At 46.6% G+C, this 23,167-nt stretch overlaps 1 protein-coding gene across 5 annotated transcripts in view; it reads right to left on the bottom strand.

The window, feature by feature from the left end:
• PLA2G7 (phospholipase A2 group VII) overlaps nt 1–23,167 on the bottom strand; it is a 274,794-nt gene that overhangs the window by 144,674 nt on the left and 106,953 nt on the right. For 3 of the 5 annotated variants that reach the window (XM_069236079.1, XM_069236080.1, XM_069236077.1), the window contains one exon: nt 2,882–3,032. The exons of the other annotated variants lie outside the window; for them this stretch is intronic. In XM_069236079.1, coding sequence (XP_069092180.1) covers nt 2,882–3,032 — 151 coding nt within the window. The remainder of the gene's footprint in view (nt 1–2,881; nt 3,033–23,167) is intronic. 5 annotated transcript variants of the gene reach the window in all.

The raw sequence follows: 23,167 nt of genomic DNA, 5'->3' as shown, positions 1-23,167 counted from the left end.
GGGGTAACTTGCCAAGAGGAGGTGCCATTGTTGCCTACATCACACTGCATAATTAATACTGCATCATTTACTAGGACTTTCAAACAAGACTGAAGTTTATAATGTATGACATCAGACAGTCTTTAAACTCATTCTAGCGGGACCAAGGCTTCAAAAGCTTTATAAAGGCTTTGCACATTTCAATTACAAACCCAGTACAGAAAGCCATTATTGTTTTACAAATGTTTTAAACACTCAATATAGTAAAAACCTTATATCCGGATATTAAATATTGGTTTTCCTCACTGGTCCTGTGTGTCTGTTTTGGAGGTGGTGCCTTGTTACTGTTGTAAGCGTTTTATGTGAAATGGCAAAGGGGCGTTTCTCTGCTATCAGTTCAGATATGTGTAGTGAATATCAATATGCTTTTTGAATACCTTGAGTACAGAATGTGAAATTAGGCTTGTATCCCAAGGCAATGTATGTTTTGTCATATCAACTGATACCTAGTTGAGCTCGGAACCTGGTAACGCTCCTGGTGGGATGTACATAGCATAAACAAAGATGTGACTGGAATAAACAATAAGTGACTTTATTGGGCCACTTCATGACCCCACCAATGCTACCTGCAGCTGGTCACTTTAAGGACTTATTTCACAAGGATTTCACTTCCTGAAAACTACTAGCTATTTATCTACTGATTTATAACGGATATTTATTTAGTACATGCTTTGCAAAAGGGGTAACTAAGCTTACAGGAAATAAGAAATACTGCTTAATGAGTGAAGTTAGGGAATACTGGCAATGCACAAATACTGTTTCTTTGAATTTCTTGCAGGTATGTTGCCTTTATTTGGCCAACAAATATTGACATTAGTAATATAGAGGACAATGTAAAATCTGAAATTAAATCATATTTGTTAACGTTGCATGACAGTCTGGTTGTATTAACTCAGTTGTGCAGGTGTATATGGCTGATGTGGCACCCACTGTAGCGTAAACAATTAACATGTTATTTTGCAACAGGCTGTATTTTCTGAATGTAGCGCAATTCGTCTTTAAAAAGGATTTTTTCTTTTTTTATCAACCTAGGAAGAAAATGATTTTGTATCATTCCAGGAAACTACATTCTTATAAAGTGTTCCATCTTGATCTTGAGTACAAGATCCTATTACCAGCAGAAGCAGACAGGACAATAAAGGCTTAGCTTGTTAGGCTGCTGGTTTTGTATGCCATTTGAAGATTTGTTGTTGATTAATGGCATGTAGTTTTGAACTTATAATAGAGATCCATCTGTGTTGCAATCGATTTATAAGTTCTCTTATTCACTCTGCTGCCAGCAGCCTCTGCGTTTGCTCATGGCTAGGAATACATCCACAATGGCAAGTTTCACGCACTGCATAGTTAAGGAAGTGTCTGTTCTGCCAGCTGGAGGCGTAGAGTCCCTTTTCCCTGTATCAGATGATGTTTTAGTTCCTCAAGCTCCTGTTTCTGAATTTGTCACACGGATGGGGAAGTGTTCGCTAGGCAGTAATTTTCCAATGCCACTTTAAGGACATTATTAGCTCTACATATAGATATCTATGCAGGCAACGTCTGAATTTCCGTAGCATTTAAGACTTACAAGATGGTTTAGCAATGCGAGGGCGCAGAGGGGAGCATAAAAACGCTGGTGAGTGCTAACACATTGGAGATATAGTAGAAAGGTAATTCGAATTCAGTGTCTTCCGAAAAGAACACTTCTGCCTGCCCTATCCACCTCCTCGTAGATGACTGAATAAAGTAAATAACTAATAAAATGAACTGGAACATCTCAGGTTACACATAGGATAATTGTGATCCCTACAGTGGAAATACCAGTTGACCCAGTATAAATAGTTTCTGTAGTTCTGGAACACATCATTCTTGACCGTGGGCTGTATGTGTATGTGCTGCTTCAAATGTAAACCAAAAAAACACCATTACACCCAGTACACAACTACAAAATACAAGTGGAATAAACTGGAGTTCTCCATAGCGGTTCTCTAGCTGTCCATGTACTAGCAACTTGATCATTTAGAAAGAAATTGTAACTGGGCAACTGGAATTTATACCAGGGTTAACAGGTTCTTTATATCAAAAGAAGTAGGAATAAAGTATATTCTTCTAGTTCTAATCCATTCCCCATCATCCTTTCCCACAATGGTTCAGTTACAGCATCTCCTGCATTGATCTTTTAAGAAGATGGTTAAAACCTGTCTCATGCTTCTACCATTCTAGGTTGAGGGGCTTGACTGCAGCTATGGTGGTGGGTTTTCTGGCTATTTACACTAGGCATAAAGACTTCCAGAAGCAAGAGAGCTGGAACAAGTGCCTTACAATACAGGCCATTTGTAAGTCCAACCACTCAGATCACTTTATAAACATGCGCTGAGGATATAACAAATAGCAAGCAGATACAACTGTGATTCACTTTCCCACACAAAGGAATACAGTACGCATTTATAGAGACATTGTAGTGCCCTAATCGTAGGTCTATAATGTAGGAGCATCCATTCTAGACGGGACATTTCAAGTTACAGAAAAACTATTCATTGTTGACACACAGAATCTCAATTACAGGAAAAATTAAGTAAAAAAAAAAACCAAGATTGACAGCTACTTGGCTTCAAACTATAAAACATCCAGAACTTTGAATGTCTTTTTGATGAGTTTGACATCTCAACCATCTTGATCCTAATTCACAGCAGGATGTCCATAAAAGCACAAACAGACCGTCGCGTTTAGAAAGAAGCATAATTGGAGGGCTGACACTGTATTGCTACTTCTCGCAAATAGAAGTAATCTGTGCTTTCTAAGCAGACAAGGACTTCGAGAATCTCATACACCCATATAAAAGTATAAAAGGAAGGAAATAGCTTACCAAAAAAGTAGTTAAAACATTTATTTACAAAAGTTCGGTTCATTTTTAGGGTGTCGGCTAACCCCAAGTAATATTCTTTCCTTGGAATCCACTTGGCTTGTTCAAAGTCATCGCAATCAAGGCAGGGATAATACAGACGCAAGAAGCTCCCCTTAAAGAAAAAGCATTTTTTATGGTTGTGAACATTTAAAGTAGGAAACGAAATGAAGAAAAATGAACATTTGTCTGAATAATACATTGATCGGTACGAATTACTGTGCCAATAACTGCAAAATCAAATGATAACATAGGCTGGAAAACGAAGATAGCGTGTTCAGGGTCTATTACGTTAAACAGTTTGGTTTAAAGATCGATCCACAAAATAGTTTTGTGTGATTCACAGGCAGTTTTCTCAAACATGTTTCTTTTGGGAACATTTAGTCTTCTCTTTGCTTGAACTGTAGACAAAAACATCCGCCCACTAACCACTAACACTGACGCCATGTGTAAAAGCTATCCACAAGGATGAATCGCCTGGGTCAAGATAGCCAGGAAATGCAGTGCTTATAAAATAGATATGTTTCCTAACTCTTGTTTGGAATACAAGGCACCATCTCAGGCACAAATGGATAAACACACTAGGCTATGGAAGTGTTGCCCATAATCTAAATGAAAGATGCATTTATAATGAGTACAATGAAAATGTTCAATTGAAATGAAAAGCACATCGGGCTCACTTTACAAAACAGAATGTTTTGCACCTCTAGATTTACGTCCACATTTATATTCACTACTTTTTGGAATTCACCAGTATTCTCAGTTGTACAGGAAGCAGGTTGCGCCAAGCACAGGTTATTCAGAACAATCACTGGGGCTCCTATTCCAGCTCTGCGGCGCTCTCCACAGCAGAGACCTCCGCACAGAGGGAAATAAAAACGTGGGTGCAAATTCACGTTTTCTTCTCTGCGAGGAAAATATATTTCCCCCATCGGGAAGGCCCTCAGCCTAAACACCACCACCCCCCTTCCACCACCACCCCCCTTCCTCCTCAACCCCCCCCCTCCCCCAAAAATATGGAAGAGATTCGGTCCCCTCCCAGTTGTTTCAGTTTTGTGCTGGAGTAAATCTCTGGTCATTTCCAGGGTGGAAAGGAGTGTGGTAATGCACACAAATGTATATGTTTTTGGGTGGACTTTTTCAAGCTTTCATGGTAAAAACGCCCACTTCCCACCTCTTAATTAGGACTTGCTGAGATATCCGCATTTGTAAACGGATAAAACCCTTTCAGGAACTCCTTTCCGAATTCTTGGCAGGTGGCAAAAAGGCAATTTTTAACTTTGTGAGTAGGGCCCATTGTGTTTTATTCAATGAGTTTAAGAAATGTAATGCCAATAATTCCAGTCAGAGGAGGAGATATGTGGTAATGGAGGACCAAATAACAAGGAAGGCTTGTCTAACATGCATAAAGCAAAACCACATTTTACTGCCCTGTACGATGCATTCTGTATCACTATTATTTTACCAATTGAAAATATACTGACACCAAAGGGATCCCAGCTCTAGGCAAAACACAGAGGCTTCTTAATGAAATGTCCACACATTCACAAAATCCTATAGAAAATCTTAGACAATAACAATGATTGTGTTTTGGGTTGAAGCCTAGAAATTCTATTTTAGCAACACGATCTCTTCTCACTCCAGAGAACAATAGTAATACAAATTATATACTCCTGCACTCGGCAGAAAACATGAGCGTGCACGCTTCTAGTAATGAAAGGCTTGCCTCTCCGAATCTGCCTGTCCCAGTCAGGTTTTAGAACTGCTCTGCTCTTACAGGTTTATTCTGTGCTAACACCGGAAGCACCTCACTCAGTTAAGGAACAGCCCTGCAAAGCAGTAGACAAGGTATGTGTAAAGTGTCTCGCCCAGAGGCACCCTAAGGTTCCATATTTCAGACAATTTCAGACCTTAAAAAGAGAAGTAAAATGGTTGGCATTTTCTGTATTGAGAGTGCCTTTTAATACCTCCTGGGTTGAGAATAGTGTCTGCTGGGTAACATGATTTTGTACGCATAACAAAGCAAACGCTTTAATGACAAAGATAGAATATAATTTTTCCACACTGTCTGAACTACAGTCAGGACATGATGCTTCCCCAAATGTCACGCGGGTAGGTACTCTCTCAGCAAAGATTTCACCCCTTATCATGTTAATTCTTTAGTTTGGCAATCAGTGACTAAAAGGTGACTAGTTAACCTCTATTACGTATTTTCCACTGTGGTGCACCACATGCAATTTTTTTTTTTTTGGGGGGGGGGGGGGGCTATAATCACATTTTTGTTTGAAATCTACAAATTATGCAACGGAATCCTGGACAAGCGCAGCGAGGGCCAAGGCATGGAAGACGGTAGACGCAGCCGGAACTGCTCTGGCCGACCTTGACCCTAATCCAGCATAATCCTGCACCAGTGAACCTCCATATGCCGTTGCCGATCACCTCCCCTCCCCCGGCTGTCGGACGAATGGGGGAAAAGGATTTAAAGCCGGAAACCCCCTCCCACCCCCCCACACCCGTCGGTGCTGCGATGTTTCGGCCTCGGCTGCACTGTGAGGGCTGAGGCCCTGCCAGCGTGACCACGAGTAAGGCCTGAAGAGGTCAGTTCACGCGGGGAGAGCCCCCACTGCAGGGCTGAGTACATGCTCGGAGCAGGACGCTCCCAGTGGGACCAGCCTCCCACCTGACTAAATCCATGGACCCGCGCACCACTCAAATGGGAGCGGGCGGGGGAACCCCACACACCGACGCTCCCATAGTCAGCTGGCTGGTGCTATGACTACTGGACCCCAACACACCCTTTGGGGTACTGCCTAGAGCCCTCGGACCCACATACAATGTTCTTGGCCCAATTTATGAGGCCTGGTGGCTGACCAAGAGACCTGCCCTGAAGGACAGTGAGCCCCCTGTGGGTGCTGTGGCCCAGCCAGGGCTCCCCATCGTCTCCCGGGGACCAGCACTATCCATGCTGCGCGCAACTGGGCCCGGAAGACTGCATGAGCTCGTGTGGCGTCTTGGGATGACAAAAGGTGCATTTTCTGATTCCAGACCAACGCCAGGAGGGAATCACCTTTGAGTTGGCTGCTCATGCTGCGGGCCAACTACAGGCAGACCAAGTTGTGCCGTGTTCTTGCCATTGGGAAATCAAGGACTGCAAAGGTGTCCACGCTTCACACTCAGCTCCTCGACAATAGGCACCATCTCCACGGCCAGAGATGCCTTCTGGATACATTCACAGTTTCCACAGACCATGCCCCTCTCCCAGATGGCACCGCACAGATCCATGAAATGGTCAACTCATCTAGGACCTCAGTAGAGGCCTACACTGATGGAGTGGATGTTGGTTTGCTTTGCGAGGACCAGAAGAAACTTAGAGAAAGAGTGGCAGTCACAGAATCTACCCTGCAACAACTGCAGCCGCACATGGAAGACCTCCAGAGCATGTTGCGCAACCTCACAAGTCGAATACAGGTACTGGAGGAACGGGCTGAAGATGCGGAGGGGCAGGCATGCGGCAACATCGGACTATTGGGTCTTCCCAAGGACACAGAGCAACAAGATTTGTGGCCTTCCTGGAGGAGTGGCTGACCAAAGTGGTGGCGCCACAGGGTTGGTCTGCATTTTCATGCTGGAGTGGGCATGTAGAGTGCCAGTGAGACCCCATCTGCCTGGAACGCCACACACGGCAGTGGTTGCTAAAATATTAGACTTCAAAGAGCTAAACATCGTCCATCAGGCGGCTAGGTGAGATGAAAATTATTCGGTTGGCAATGGCAAGGTACTCATCTTCCTTGACTACACCCGGCAGCCCAGAAGCACCGAGCTTGTGTGAAAAGCAAAGTGTGCGACATGGTAGTAAAATACTCATTGCTTTTCCCCACCAAACTTCGATTTACCAAAGACGGCAAATCTCCGTTCTTCACAGACCAAAAGGAGGCCTGGGACCGGGTGAAGCAGCACAGCTATACATCCGTGCCCAGTACACAATTGAACTAGTAACAGCAATCTTGGCAGCCCAGACACCAGAGGAGAGGGCCTCCTGCACCAGACAAACCTCAGACCAGGTGGTGACAGGGAATCAAAGCTGCGGGCGACCTAAGAAAACAGTCACTGGTACTTGCCTCTAACACAAGCAGTGAAGACAACTGTCCCCTCGTCCCACACCAGTTCCAAGGATGAGACAAGAGCGCTCCCCAAGATCACACCACAATCAGCAGACGATTTGGAATAGCTGGAGAGAACACAAGGAGACCCCGTCACACAAGTGCGCTGCCATTGCGCGAACCTGACAGACTCCCCGGGCATTCTGTGGTGATCACCTAACAATGCAGTGCATTGTCCAATGGAGACCTCACTGCATGGACGTCATCTACGGGGCGTCTCCAGCACCCATGCCACCCTTGAGACATTTAGTAGCATATGTATTGTTATACTCTAATTTAAGATTCTCTACCTCGTGGCCTATACCCACTTCTTTATACCCTTTTCACCCTCCTCTCTGCCCGACCACACCTCACACTCTTCTGTCCTCCACTTGTAAGTGTCTGCCTGCCTCCCGCTTATCGCTTATCACTTTCTGTGTTATTGTCAGTAGACCTCTCAATCTCTGCCGCATACACCTCTTTTTTATGGGAGAGAAGCAGTTTCTGTTTTTCGCAGTTCTCTATTGATTGGGCAGGGCACGGTTCTGATCCCAGTCCTGGGTGAATTTGGAGTTGGGAATGTTTTTTCTTTTTGTGTTTTGAATTTGCTCTTGAACACTCCACTAATGACATTGAGGTAGAAACTCATGGCAGAGATTTGAATGGTTCAGAGGCGTCTTAACCCAGAAATGCCTGGGGACTGCTATGGGGGTTGAGGGTTGGAGGAGCCCAGTGGGCAGATCTCACCTTTCTCTAAAAACACAAAAGTACTAGACCCGTTTAATACAACTTTGTGATACTGAATGTGAGGGGAGTGGGTCACCTGAGCAAGCACCATCAAATATATGCATGCCTTACTAGATGCAATCTTCACATAGCAGTTCTTCAAGAGACATACTTCATCAAGTGAGAGAGCCAATGCTTGCTGGAACATTGGAGGGATCAACTCTATTACACTGCATATTCGGCCTAAGCCAGAGGAGTCCTTATTTGGGTTCGAATGGGGGTCCCCTTTCAGCTGGTGACTCACAAAGAGGACCCTGAGGGACAATATGTGTACCTTACCGCGGGCTAAGATGGATCCCCCATACTTATAATGACCTTTACTCTCCCAATGTGGGCCAGATAGCACATCTCCATGCACTGAATGACTACATGGGATGTAGACCAGTCCCCTAGTGGAAGGGGACTTCAATTGCATGGTCTATCCTACCTTAGACAGATCCCACTCCCACCTCCCAGGCGTACACACGCAAAGTATATCAGCCAGCCTGATGGTGTGGGAGCGCATATGGAATCTTCATGATACATGGCCCCATTTGCACCCGACAAACAGAGAATATTCTTATTTTTTCTACATACAAGCCCTCCACACAAGAATAAGCATGTACTTGGTGAAAACCCTCTTGGCCCACAATTCACTTATGGTGACATTGTGTTGGCTCCCCGCACCCACAGGCATCCCCACTTGGCATCTACGGTACTCGGCAGTAGAGGATGCCACATATCGAGGTACTGTTGCAGAAGAAGTCCAACATTACTTCGACACAAACACGGGCACAGCCTCAGACCCTTTGAAGGAGCAGGACACATTCAAAATCTATATCCACAGCATATGTTTAAAGATCTCCACTGGCATTCCTGCGATCATATAACGGACAGGGTAAGGGAGCTAAGGCCACTAAAATTACACACGGTGGTCGACACTGACCACCATCAGCTACTGAAGGGAAAGTGTGGATAGCACACTGTGCGCACAGTTTTCTCAACATGATTACAAGTAATATGCAGCAAGCATATATGCAGAAGGCATTAGGGCAGGGAGGCTACTCAAGAGGTTGTTGTAGCCTGAAAACCACCACCCATTCATCACCACAATCCAACACTCGGCAGGCCACTGCATTGACAGGCAAGCAGGCATTAATGCAGTGTTCACAAACTATTATCACACCCTCTATGGACCTCCAGACGATGCAGCTAAGGCACAAATGGAACAGTATCCTGGAGAAGTCCCCTTTATGGTGATACCCACAGAAGCTAGAATGAAAGTGGATGGTCCCAGGGAGGAACGTGAAATAACGGTTGCGATCAAGCAACTAGCCACGGGAAAACCACTGGGAATGACTGGCCTACAGCTGGAATTTTATAAATCATTCTAAATGGATTTTGGTGAAAACACTGGCGTTAATGTAAAAATGGGCATGGGAGGCTAGAGCGCTGCCCCCGTCTACTAGAGAGGTCCTCATCATCCTGCTTCCAAAACAAAGGGGCGACACCCTGGACAGAGGACTATATTGTCCGCTGTCACTCCTGCAAGATCCTAGGCGAAATCCTCACAAATCATATCCAACCGCACTTGCCCATCTTGGTGCACACAGATCAAAACCGGGCAGAAGTACTTCCCGTAACATCCAACATGTATTTCATGTAATAGATAGGCTATCACCTGATCTGCCTGCTGCCTTCGTAGTCGCCGTAGACATGGAGAAGGTGTTTGATAGCCTCTTGTAGGAGTACCTAACCATGGTGCTGTGTCACACAGTCTTCAGCATTGAAATAAAAACATGTATTAAAAATCTGTACACGAACCCTGAAGTACGAGTCCAAACAGGGCAAGAGTACTCTGGCATATACACAGAGGCACTAGGCAGGGGTGCTCGCTCTCACTGCTGCTCTTCTCACTGGCAATGGTGCTCCTGGCATGCAGGTAATGCCTTGAAGGCCCCAGACATGGGATGTAAATAGCACTGCCCAATCCTGCCATACCTTTATATACGTCAATGTCCTAATATAGTTACCTGATGTCAACACGACATGGGGTTAGCACAGAAGCATTATGCTATTTTGGAGAGCTGTGTGGCCTCTGGGTCAAAGTCCACAAGTCCTGTGTGTTCCCACTGTCAGATGGTTGCGCCCTTTCCCTTGGGATAGAGGAGCCACTTGAAATACCAGTCACCCGACAAACACTTAAGTATCTAGGTTTACATGTGCACAGGAATATGGATGCAGTCGGAGAGGGCAACATTGACAGGGTGTTAACAGCCCTGCAGCAACCATTGATATTCTGGGAGTGACTGCTGATGTCACCTATGCGCTGAATTGCATTGGCAAAGATGATGGCCCTGCCATGACTGCTCTATTTGATCGCTAATCATCCGCAGTCACTGCCCAAGTCCATATTTCGAGACACCAACAAGTGGCTCTCTGGTTTAATATGAGCAGCGTGGAGGCGCAGGACAGCCCTGGATAAACTGTGCCCCCCACCGGACACCGGTGGGCAGGGGGCACCTGTCCTAGAGAGCTCAGCTACAATGGCTGATCACCTGGTTGGCACTGGATGCACTGCTGGAGGCCATCTACTCCTACCTCTGTCAGAGTGTCCCGCACCATGGTCCTGTCTAACATAATGTACCCCCTCTGCTCAAGTGGCACCAGCCCCCTCTTCTGGTGTGCATGATCAGAGACTGCTGGGCCAGGTATCTTCACAGACGGCATTGCAGGGAAGGTTATTCGGTTCTTGCCTGGTTGCGTTGGAATGTTAGCCATCCAGCGGCAGTAACTTGCACATGATTGGCCAACCTGGGACATTTATATGAATCCTGAACGCCACTCTCTTTTGTGGCAACCTGCAAAGTGCAGGCACTTTCCCTGGGGCAATTTCTCACATACACCATCATTAGGAGCACAATAGTTGACACCTGGAGTAGTCCTGACACAAAGCCTTCCTTTTGACCTGGGGCTCCAAAACGCCCCAGATTACTAACATGTATAGAGCGTTATGCATGGAAGACGCTGCTAAGCTACTTGCTCGTGCTGGAGCCGGGACCATCATCTCGAACTAACAGATAGGTAATGAGCCCAAAGCCTGGCCTATGTCTCTAAGGTCTCAAGAACACTTGTCTAAAATTCTTACAGAACATATATGTGTATCACACATATCTAACACAAGCGATGTTCGATCACCTCTTCCAAGCTGTTTCACATGAATGCCCAAGATGTAAATCTGAGCACGATGACTTCTTTCACATGACTTGGCAATGTCCAGTGCTGAGACCCTATTGCATCGAGATATTCACACAGGTTGAGGAGATCGTAAGCAGACATCCCTCAACCTGCTGAAGATGTACTTATTGGGCCTGATGTCACATCTGTGAACAGATAAAGCAGGGACTAAGTTCGATGACTTGGTATTGGCACTAGTGTGGCAAGCAATAGCAGTCCACTGAAAGGCGACTGCCACTTCACCCGTCACCAACTGGAAGCTTGCACTCCTAATCTTGGACTGAGGACAGGATGATCCGCTGAATGCACATTTGTGCAAGTAAAAACACGCAAATCACAACATGGGACACCATACTACTGGCCCTGGAGCAAGGATCTGATCTGCAACCTCCGGAGCCTGAAACACACACTACACAATGGACAATAAGGGAATTGGAACAGTGACTCAACATGTGCTTGGGATGCCACCGGCCATACAAATTTACACCCAGGCCTTGGAGGTCAGCTCGTTATGGAGCCAAATTGTGGGGACATCTTGGTGTGAACCCGCTTCCAGCGGTGAGGAACCACTTCATGCAACAGCTGATTGGGCTCCCTATAAGTACCCCTTCCCCCTCCTTCTGTTCAGGCTGGATCTAGGATTGAGACCTAAATTAGGGTTGTGTCTCTTAACAGTCCGAGCCCTTGGAGATCACTTGTGGGGGAAGGCAAAGTCCTTCCAGCAGAGTCAGGGAGCAGCAGGACAAAAAGCAGGAGAGCAATCCTTCCAGAAAAGCAGTCCAAATGAGTCCTTTGGGCAGTGCAGCAGTCCTTCTGACAGAGTCCAGTTGTAGGTCCTGATTTGAGGAGGTCACAGAGCCAGCATATATACCCAAATGTGCCTATGGAGTGGAGGAGACTTCAAAGAGTGGTTTTGAAGTGTACCAGTTTCCCTTTCAACCCAATCCTGTCTGCCAGGACTTCTATGGGGGTTATCAGCCCTTTGTGTGAGGTCAGACCACTAGCCTTTGATGTGTAAGTGAGAGTCCCTCCACCCTTCCTGCCCAGGAAGACCCATCAGTATGCAGATGCAGCTGATTGTCATGTGTTTATGGCTGTCTGGGTGGCATGCACAAGGGGGAGCTATCAATCAGCTTGGAGACAGGCTATAAGGCACAGAGAGCAGCAAGTGCAGAGAAATGCCTACTTTCTAAAAGTAGCATTTTAAAATAGTAATGTTAAATCCAACTTCACCAGCAAGCAGGATCTCTCCCTGCCATTTCACCCTTACCACACATGAAAATGCTACCTTTCAGATCAGAAATTACACTTAAAAGTATATCAGGTAATTTCTAATGCTGGCCTATGAGAGGAGCAGGCTTCCCAATAGTGAAAAAAACACTTTGGGAGTTTTCACTACCAAGACATGTAAAACTTACAAGTACATGCCCTGCCTTTTACTTATATAGCACCCTGGCCTATCAGCTACCTAGGGCCCACCTTAGGGGTGACTCATATTTAATAAAAGGGGAGTGTAAGGTTTGGCAAGTAGTTTTAAATGCCAAGTCTAAGTGGCAGTGAAACAGCACACAAAAGGCCTTGCAATGGCAGGCCTGAGACATTGTTAAGGGGCTACTTATGTGGCTGGCACAATCAGTGCTGCAGGCCCACTAGCAGCATTTAGTTTGCAGGCCCTGGGCATATATAGTGCACTTTACTAGGGAATTATAGGTAAATTAAATATGCCAATTTGGTAGGAGATTATGTTATAATGAGTAGGGGAGACAGCACAAGCACTTTACACTGGACAGTGTGGTAAAGTGCGCAGAATCCTAAAACCAGCAATAACGAGATCAGAAATATGGAGGGAGGCAGGCTAAAAGTTGGGGGAAGACCACCCTAAGACTGTCAGGTCTAACACGTGTTCTTCCCCTCCCCCCCTCACCCAGCTGAAAGTGGGGAGAGCTACCCAACCCCTTGGGAGCTCCCTTCACTAATGTGGAAGAATCTGGAGAGACCATCAGCATTGGCGTAGTCAGTCCCTTGGTGATGCTCCACCGTAAAGTCCATTCCCTGTACGGAGGTGGACCACCTCAAGAGTTTAGGATTTTCATCCCTCATTTGCATGAGCCATCTGAGGGGCCTGTGTTTGGTCTGAACCAAGGAGTGAATCCCAAAAAGATATGATTTTGGCTTCTTCAGAGAATGCTTCTCTTCTAATGGCACTCCACCTCTGTTCCTGTGGAAGTAACCTTCTGCTAATGAAGGCTACTGATTAGTCTAGGCCCTCCTCATTCACTGTGCTAAGACTGCACCTATGCCATGTTCTGAAGCATCCATCTGCACAATGAATTCCTTGGAGTAAATCGGGGGCCCTAAGCACAGGTGCTGTGCACATGGCTTCCTTGAGAGTGTCAAAGGCTTTGTGACAAGCCTCTGTCCAGATCACCAACTTCAGCTGCTTCTGTGAAGTCAGCTCAGTTTAGGGGTCAACAATGGTCCTATAGCCCTTAACAAATCTTTTGTTTTAGCCAGTGAGGCCTAGGAAGGCTCTCACTTCGGTTTGGGTTTTAGGTGGTTACCTGGCCATGATGGTTTCAATCTCGGCCAGGAGGGGCTGCACCTTTGCACCACCTACCAGGTGTCCCAAATATACCACAGAATCCTGCCCAATCTGGCACTTGCTGGCCTTGATAGTTAGGCCTGCATGTTGCAGGGCCTGAAGCACCTCTTGGCGGTGATGCAGGCATTCTTCCTAGCTGGCACTGTAGGTGGCAATGTCGTCTAAGTAGGCCGCACAGAAAGCCTCCTTGCCAGCAAGGACCCTGTTAACCAAATGTTGAAAGGTAGCAGGGGCATTCTTCAAGCCAAAGCGCATCAACCGGAATTGATAATGGCCCTTGAGGGACATCTCTTTTGCTCCATCAGTCAAGGTGATCTGCCAGTACCATGATGTTAAATCTAAAGTACTGAGGAATTTGGCTGCACCTAGCCTGTCAATGACCTCATCCACTCTGGGGATGGCGTGTGCGTCAGTTTTGGTGACGGAATTGAGGCCTCTGTAGTCTACACAGAACTGAAGTTCTGGTGTGGTGCCCGTTGGGGCGGCATTTGGTACCAACACCATTGGGCTAGAACAGGGCCTGCTGAAGGGTTCAATCACATCTAAAGCTAGCATCTTGGAAACGTACTCATGGATGCTGGCTCTCACCCTGTATGACAACCTGTACATTTTGTTCTTTACAGGGATGCTGTCTCCCATGTCAGTGTCATGGACGCACAGATGTGCGAGTCCAGGGGTGAGTGACAACAGTGAGGCAGACTCTCCCAGCAACTGGTAACAGTCACCGTGCTGCTCTGGGGCCACGGTGGCAGAGAGGTTGACACCCTTCACTGTACCATTGTGTTCCTCTGCAGAGAGGTCAGGGAGAGGTTTACTCTTATCCCCCTCACCCTCATTTATCAAAAAGGAGCATGCCCACTTTGGACAAGTGAGGCTTGAGTCTGTTGATGTGGAGCATCCTAGGGGTCTGGAGGTCCACTGAGTGGCCTCCCCCCTTAATGCCCCTTGAATTCACAGGGGCCAGTCCAGTGGTCCTGAAGAGCTCTGGGCTCTACTGGCTCCATGACCCATATTTTAAGGCCAGGCTGGAACTCCACCAGAGTGATCTTCTAGTCATATCAGTGTTTCATTACCTCCTGGCTGGCCTCGAGGTTGCTCTTAACCTTTTTCCAGAAGCGGTGCATTTGGTTCCGGATAGCCAACATGTAGCTGACCACATACTGGTTTCCTGGGGGCTTTCTCCCAACACTCCTTGACAATGCTCAGAGGTCCACCTCCTCAGCAAGATTCCTGGGATCAGTCAGCTTACTGTCAAGAAGGTGCTGACCCAACTCTGTAAAACAGATACTGAGCGTGCGTTTACTCAAGATTAAAAATTGTACAACCCAACATAATCACTGACTTTGCTACCCACAACCAGCCATTCAGTGCCTTCCTGTAGTAATCAATTAAATCTACCAAGGATTGGTTGGGGAGCTTCTGACTGTCCCTGAATCTTTGGCGATACTCCTCAGGGGTCAGTCCAAATTTGGCAGTCAAAATGGCTTTCATGGGTGTGTACTTGATCTGGTTCCCGTACCCTAATCTTAGAAGTGTGTCCCTCCCAAGTGTTGACATGTGCTTCCACAGACCTGCCCCCCTAATGCTCTTCAGGAACCCCATGTACCCTCAGTGCAACTTCATAAGCAGAAAACCACTTATCAATGTCATCTCCCACCACATAACTGGGCACCAAATCGTTGGGTATACAAACCTTCTTGTCTTCATCAGGTACTGTATGTATGCTGCCACCATCACTACTGGAATCCACCTGCCTGGCCTTGATTTTCAGCTCTTTTAGACTCAGTTCATGAGAAGTAGTTTCCTTTCTGCTAAGGCTCTTTCAGCCTCTCCTTCAGCTCTTACAGCTTGCATGGCTTCCCTCTCAGCCCCTATTTTAATTTTGCCATTTGCAGCTGGAATTCTCTCTCCTCCCTCCTTTCCTCTACGGTCAGGCCATGACTAGAGAAATTACTACCTGCGTTTACAGGTACACAAATCCAGGGGTGTCCCGATTGGCTGCTGCAAGTAGCTCTTCAGGAGAGCCATTCACATGCTCCGCCGAATCATCATTCTCTTGGGAGCGGGATTCTGCCCTGGCCCTCAGTGCCATTTGATACTCCACCTTATTGGTGGCTCCTCGGGCAGGTACCCTCATCCCTTTGCACAAGCTTCTGAACTGGCTAACTGTGTACTCTTCCAGCTTAGCCAGCTCAAACTCCATGGCTGTACTTGTAGAACCAGCCAGAGACATGTTATATAGGATTAAAAATGCAAAGAAGGGAAGATTGAGGAAAAGGAAAAGGATTCTTTGCTGGATAGTATTAAACATCTTTTGAGAACATGAAATAAATCACTGACATCAAATAATGAAGGTGCTGCGCATCCTGTGAAGTCAGTAGTTCAAAGTGGACTGATGAATGAACAAGCTTTGACACAATGCAGAGTGGTGCATATGCTTAAGCCCCCCAATTATGTACAACAGCTCTGGCAGGTGCATCCAATACTTTCATCTTATGGAAAGGTGTTCTAAACACACAGTTAGGGGTGAACATCTATTCTTTAAGAACTAAGGGACACATGTTCAAGGGCTGAGGAACATTACTACTTTGTTAATAGTTCCTGAGCTGAATTTTGTTTAAAAACTAGCAATGTTTACTCAGAACTGTTAGAGTTATGTTGTTTGTGGAATACTCTTGTGTCATATCATATCTGTGTGATCCTAAGCTGTTTCCTAAAGTTTATATTCAAAACTAAAACCACGTAAAGTCAAAGGTGGACCAGCATCTCTCCAATGAACATGCTGTTCCACCACCTAGAAGCCCCTGTATGCTTCAAACCTCAATACGTGTCAGCTAGTGGGGGGATGTCATAAATAGTAAAAAGCTGTGGGACAGGATATTGGGTCTTTGGAAACTCTGAATAAATGAGACGATGGTTGCTACCACAAGTGTGTAAATCCGTTGTACTGTTATGTCCTGCCGTAGCCATTCTGTATGTTTGGGAGATAATTAGCGTGGAGCAGACACAGATTCTGTTGGGCAGTTTGCCCAAACTGTCTATCCATCTTTAAACTTGTTTCCAAAAACGGAATAATGAAAGTCTGGATATTATAGATGAAAGCTCAGCAAATTGTAATGAGAAGTACATGATGGGGAGAGCAACTGAAGTTGCTTAACTATACCATGGTAGCCATAAAAGCTTTCATGAAGACACGCAGACTGGCCAGAATGCTGCCTGAAGTAGAAAAGGCTACGTAAGGGCCTTGTAAGCCTGTCTCACAGAGACATTTCTTAAAAGGAATACGACAATGCTAGTGAAATGCTATAGTAATTTTAACAACCAATGATTCGGGTCACAAAATGAAAGTGCCTCCCTTAAGTGTATCTCTAACCTCTAACTGAAGTTAACCTACATATCCAAGAATCAGCACTGAAATCCATCTAGGTCAAGAGAGTGTTTCAACACTAAAACAAACTCATTTGTTTGCTTTGAAGATATGCATTCTAACACAAATTTGTCACTTGCCATGTGGCTGAATGATAGCACCTCAGGAACCATCTCTTTTAGTAAAGACAACTATTGTTGGTCTGGAAAATTAAGGTTTCTCCCTACACCCAGAGATCATAGTTACCTCCTGGGTATATGCTTTCAGCTTAAAATTGACAGAACAGGCTAATATATCAAGCACACACTTACACTTAGGAGGGCCTTATTGTCCAGGCCTAGACCAGTGAGGTGAACCCTTGCTCATTTCCAAACGATCCTCCAGACAGAGAATCTAAAACGATGGATGCCTTAGGCAAATGTATGTTTTACGTTAGCAGCTTAGAACTGCAATGCGTAAATGCAGTCTGCTACTCTATGTTGCCTGACACACACATTCCCTTTGGGACATGACCAGTGATATCTTGCCAGCAGTTCCGTACGATCTTATGGCTTCTTTGACTCAGACGATACTTCATAGGCAGGACGTGGCCAAGTATGTTATCCACGGCAGTCCTGATACAGCAGATTGCATTGGCAGGACAGTCAGCACCAGCATTGTTTAGTAGACATGCCTGGATGAGGTCCATTGGTGTTTTAAACAATGTGCAGGCTTCGCTAATGGATATACCCTTTGATGGGTCTCACCTCTTTGGGAAGAAGTCAGACTTGTTTTTTTAATGCTCCAAAGACAGCAACACGGCAGCGCATTCCTTGAGTCTGTAGACTCCTGCTAACAATCGACTCACCGGTTCAGGAAATGTAGGTACTAGCCTATGGGCAGACATGTAAGCAGAGACAGCCTTCCCAGCCAGTGGTGCAGCAGAAAACCCAGTCCTTTCAGTAGCTGTGGAACTGCCAGATAACATGCAGGCCTGCAGGGGGGACAGTCCTCTATCTCCTCCTGCCCGCTACAACAGCCATCAAACCCCATTGGTAGGCCCTTAAAGGCCCATGCCAACCCAGTACGAGGCAAGATCCAGCATTTCCTCCCAGCATGGTGATCCATTACCTCTGACAGGTAGGTCTCGCGCATTGTTCAATCAGGTTACATCCTACCTTTCCTCTCCTCCCCAACGAATAGTCCTCCCACACCAGAATTAATTTCAGCACATCTTTCGATCCTGTTACAGGAGGAATGCCTCTTGTTCATCAAGGGTGCCATAGAGGGGGCTCCTGACTCTGAGAAAGGCAAGAGTTGTTGCTCTTACTATTTCCTCATCCCAAAAACACAATAGGGGCCTCAGACCTATCGTGAGAGCCCTAAACACCTTCTTCCTTTTTGCAGAAGGATGAATTCAAAATGCTCTCATTGCTTAAGATGCTATCTGCTCTGGATCCAAGAGACTCCTGAAACTCGCTGACTCGCTGCTGACAGCGGGCACGCCGCATTCAGTCCTGGACCACCTCTAGAGGACAGCTGAACTTTGAGCACTGTTGAATTTCACCATAAACGAGCCAAAGTCTCACCTTATTCCTTTATAAAGGCTTCTGTTCCATTCAATAGTGTGATCTCAGACTCAGTCTAGTTCAGCGCCTTTGCCCTGCAGCAATGACCCCCACGACATTTGAGCTATGGTACTGATGTTTCAGTATTGGTCCTGGACCAGGTGAGGGTGACTCCGAGCCTTTTAGTTTTGTGTTTACTCGCCATCAGCCAAGCCAGGTGACATATTCAAACCCTGCAGTGGAACTTGAAATCCCAGCAGGCTCAGCATCAAGACGGCCTTTGCAATGCATCTAGGTCTCGGTGGTAACTGTTCAAGATCTGCAGCAGTGGCTGTCCAATCACTCTTTGTTCAGTGCAGGCCACTCTTCCTCCTCCACTTAGATCTAACAGTGGTGAGAGATGCACTGCTGCAGGCTTGGGAAGGACTCACCTGAGGGGAGCTGGAGATCAGAGGATTCATGTCTCCAGCTCCACATCAGTCTCCCAGGGCTATGGGCCACTCATCTAACATGGAAAGTATTGTTGCTGTCCATTAAGGGGAGGTGGGTGCGGGTTCTCACAGACACTGCCACCACCATTTGATACTGCAACAAGCAAGGTGGAATGGGGGTCCAGGGTCCTGTGACAGGAGGCTTTCTACATTTCATGATGGCTAGAGCACTAGGTCATATTTCTGGTCACCAATCAATTGGCAGAAATAAGAACTGAGCAGACATCATCTGTCAGATCACAAATGGCGTCTGTATCCTGAGGTGGCGCAGGGCATCTTCCACTAATGGGGCGAAGCCTGACTAGATAATTTCTCCACTATCAGAATGCACAGTGTAAACACTTTTGTGCATTGTAGTTTTGGCAAAAACACTCATTAGGAGATGCATTCCAGCTGGAATGGAACAAGGGATTCCAATACACCTCCCGCTACCTCTTCTGCCACGAGTTCTGAAGAACAAACATTACTAGGCCAAATTACTCTAATTGCTCTGGACTGAGCCAGGAGAGTGGTCTCCAGAGCTCCACAGCATGCTCATCTGTCCAAAAATCAGAATAAGGCTTTGGGAAGAACTCCAGCCCCAGCGGCAGGGCAAAGTCCTCAACCAGAATCTGCTCAACTTACACCTCTATGCAGGAACACTGAGCAGTTAACTCCTTTTGATCTGCCACCTGAGGTGGTGTGTGTCATCCTTGCTGTCAGAAGTCCCTCAAGGAAATCAATTTCCACTGGTCACTAGGACAAGTCTGTACAATGGTGTGGTGCCGGTAACGCTGAACTCTTAAAACCAAAGCTGTCGGATTTCTATTTGTTTGGTTTGTCTTTAATCCACCAAGGTCTTGCAGTCGACAATGTAGAAGTTTATGTGTCAGCCTTTTCAGCCTTCTCATGGTTGCCAAGCATACCATACTTGTTAAACTCAACAGTTGTGATGCAGCTTATTAAAGGTTTGAAAAATCTGTTCCCTCCCAAACTGTTTGTGATGCCATAGTGAGACCTTAATTTGGTCCTAACATTACTCATGTGTACACCTTTCAAGCATATTCATGGCTGCTCGTCCCCTCGAAAACTGTTTTCTTCAGCTCGTTGCATGAGTGAAATGCAGGTATTAAAGTGCAACTATGCAAAACACAAGATATAATGGAAGAAATGCTTGCAATTTCTAAACATTGGCAACCGCTCAGTGTAGGAAAGTACCATCTTGCCTGGCATGTTACCCCCATTTTTCACTGTATATATGTTGTTTTAGTTGTATGTGTCACTGGGACCCTGGTAACCCAGGGCCCCAGTGCTCATAAGTGTGCCTGAATGTGTTACCTGTGTAGTGACTAACTGTCTCACTGAGGCTCTGCTAATCAGAACCTCAGTGGTTATGCTCTCTCATTTCTTTCCAAATTGTCACTAACAGGCTAGTGACCATTTTTACCAATTTACATTGGCTTACTGGAACACCCTTATAATTCCCTAGTATATGGTACTGAGGTACCCAGGGTATTGGGGTTCCAGGAGATCCCTATGGGCTGCAGCATTTCTTTTGCCACCCATAGGGAGCTCTGACAATTCTTACACAGGCCTGCCACTGCAGCCTGAGTGAAATAACGTCCACGTTATTTCACAGCCATTTTACACTGCACTTAAGTAACTTATAAGTCACCTATATGTCTAACCTTTACCTGGTAAAGGTTAGGTGCAAAGTTACTTAGTGTGAGGGCACCCTGGCACTAGCCAAGGTGCCCCCACATTGTTCAGAGCCAATTCCCTGAACTTTGTGAGTGCGGGGACACCATTACACACGTGCACTACATATAGGTCACTACCTATATGTAGCTTCACAATGGTAACTCCGAATATGGCCATGTAACATGTATATGATCATGGAATTGCCCCCTCTATACCATCCTGGCATAGTTGGCACAATCCCATGATCCCAGTGGTCTGTAGCACAGACCCTGGTACTGCCAAACTGCCCTTCCTGGGGTTTCACTGCAGCTGCTGCCAGCCCCTCAGACAGGCAGCTGCCCTCCTGGGGTCCAGCCAGGCCTGGCCCAGGATGGCAGAACAAAGGACTTCCTCTGAGAGAGGGTGTTACACCCTCTCCCTTTGGAAAATGGTGTGAAGGCAGGGGAGGAGTAGCCTCCCCCAGCCTCTGGAAATGCTTTGTTGGGCACAGATGTGCCCCATTCTGCATAAGCCAGTCTACACCGGTTCAGGGACCCCTTAGCCCTGCTCTGGCGCGAAACTGGACAAAGGAAAGGGGAGTGACCACTCCCCTGACCTGTACCTCCCCTGGGAGGTGCCCAGAGCTCCTCCAGTGTGCTCCAGACCTCTGCCATCTTGGAAACAGAGGTGCTGCTGGCACACTGGACTGCTCTGAGTGGCCAGTGCCACCGGGTGACGTCAGAGACTCCTTGTGATAGGTTCCTTCAGGTGTTGCTAGCCTATCCTCTCTCCTAGGTAGCCAAACCCTCTTTTCTGGCTATTTAGGGTCTCTGTCTCTTGGGATTCCTTAGATAACGAATGCAAGAGCTCATCCGAGTTCCTCTGCATCTCTCTCTTCACCTTCTGCCAAGGAATCAACTGCTGACCGCGCTGGAAGCCTGCAAACCTGCAACATAGTAGCAAAGACGACTACTGGAACTCTGTAACGCTGATCCTGCCGCCTTCTCGACTGTTTTCCTGCTTGTGCATGCTGTGGGGGTAGTCTGCCTCCTCTCTGCACCAGAAGCTCCTAAGAAATCTCCCGTGGGTCGACGGAATCTTCCCCCTGCAACCGCAGGCACCAAAAAGCTGCATTACCGGTCCCTTGGGTCTCCTCTCAGCACGACGAGCGAGGTCCCTCGAATCCAGCGACTCTGTCCAAGTGACCCCCACAGTCCAGTGACTCTTCAGTCCAAGTTTGGTGGAGGTAAGTCCTTGCCTCACCTCACTGGGCTGCATTGCTGGGAACCGCGACTTTTGCAGCTACTCCGGCCCCTGTGCACTTCCGGCGGAAGTCCTTTGTGCACAGCCAAGCCTGGGTCCACGGCACTCTAACCTGCATTGTACGACTTTCTAAGTTGGTCTCCGGCGACGTGGGACTCCTTTGTGCAACTTCGTCGAGCACCGTTTCACGCATCCTCGTAGTGCCCGTTTCTGGCACTTCTCCTGGTGCTACCGGCTTCAGAGAGGGCTCCTTGTCTTGCTCGACGTCCCCTCTCTCCGCTGGTCCAATTTGCGACCTCCTGGTCCCTCCTGGGCCTCAGCAGCGTCCAAAAACGCTAACCGCACGATTTGCAGCTAGCAAGGCTTGTTGGCGTTCTTTCGGCGGGAAAACACTTCTGCACGACTCTCCACGGCGAGAGGGATCCGTCCACCAAAGGGGAAGTCTCTAGCCCTTTTCGTTCCTGCAGAAACCTCAGCTTCTTCTGTCCAGTAGAAGCTTCTTTGCACCCGCAGCTGGCATTTCCTGGGCATTTGCCCATCTCCGACTTGCTTGTGACTTTTGGACTTGGTCCCCTTGTTCCACAGGTACCCTAGATTGGAAATCCACAGTTGTTGCATTGCTGGTTTGTGTCTTTCCTGCATTATTCCTCTAACACGACTTCTTTGTCCTTAGGGGAACTTTAGTGCACTTTGCACTCACTTTTCAGGGTCTTGGGGAGGGTTATTTTTCTAACTCTCACTATTTTCTAATAGTCCCAGCGACCCTCTACAAGGTCACATAGGTTTGGGGTCCATTCGTGGTTCGCATTCCACTTTTGGAGTATATGGTTTGTGTTGCCCCTATCCCTATGTTTCCCCATTGCATCCTATTGTAACTATACATTGTTTGCACTGTTTTCTAAGACTATACTGCATATTTTTGCTATTGTGTATATATATCTTGTGTATATTTCCTATCCTCTCACTGAGGGTACACTCTAAGATACTTTGGCATATTGTCATAAAAATAAAGTACCTTTATTTTTAGTATAACTGTGTATTGTGTTTTCTTATGATATTGTGCATATGACACTAAGTGGTACTGTAGTAGCTTCACACGTCTCCTAGTTCAGCCTAAGCTGCTCTGCTAAGCTACCATTATCTATCAGCCTAAGCTGCTAGACACCCTATACACTAATAA

The sequence above is a fragment of the Pleurodeles waltl genome, chromosome 5 (genome assembly GCF_031143425.1).
Source record: "Pleurodeles waltl isolate 20211129_DDA chromosome 5, aPleWal1.hap1.20221129, whole genome shotgun sequence".
NCBI classification, from domain to species: Eukaryota; Metazoa; Chordata; class Amphibia; order Caudata; family Salamandridae; genus Pleurodeles; species Pleurodeles waltl.
This window is presented reverse-complemented; position numbering and strand designations above follow the sequence as displayed.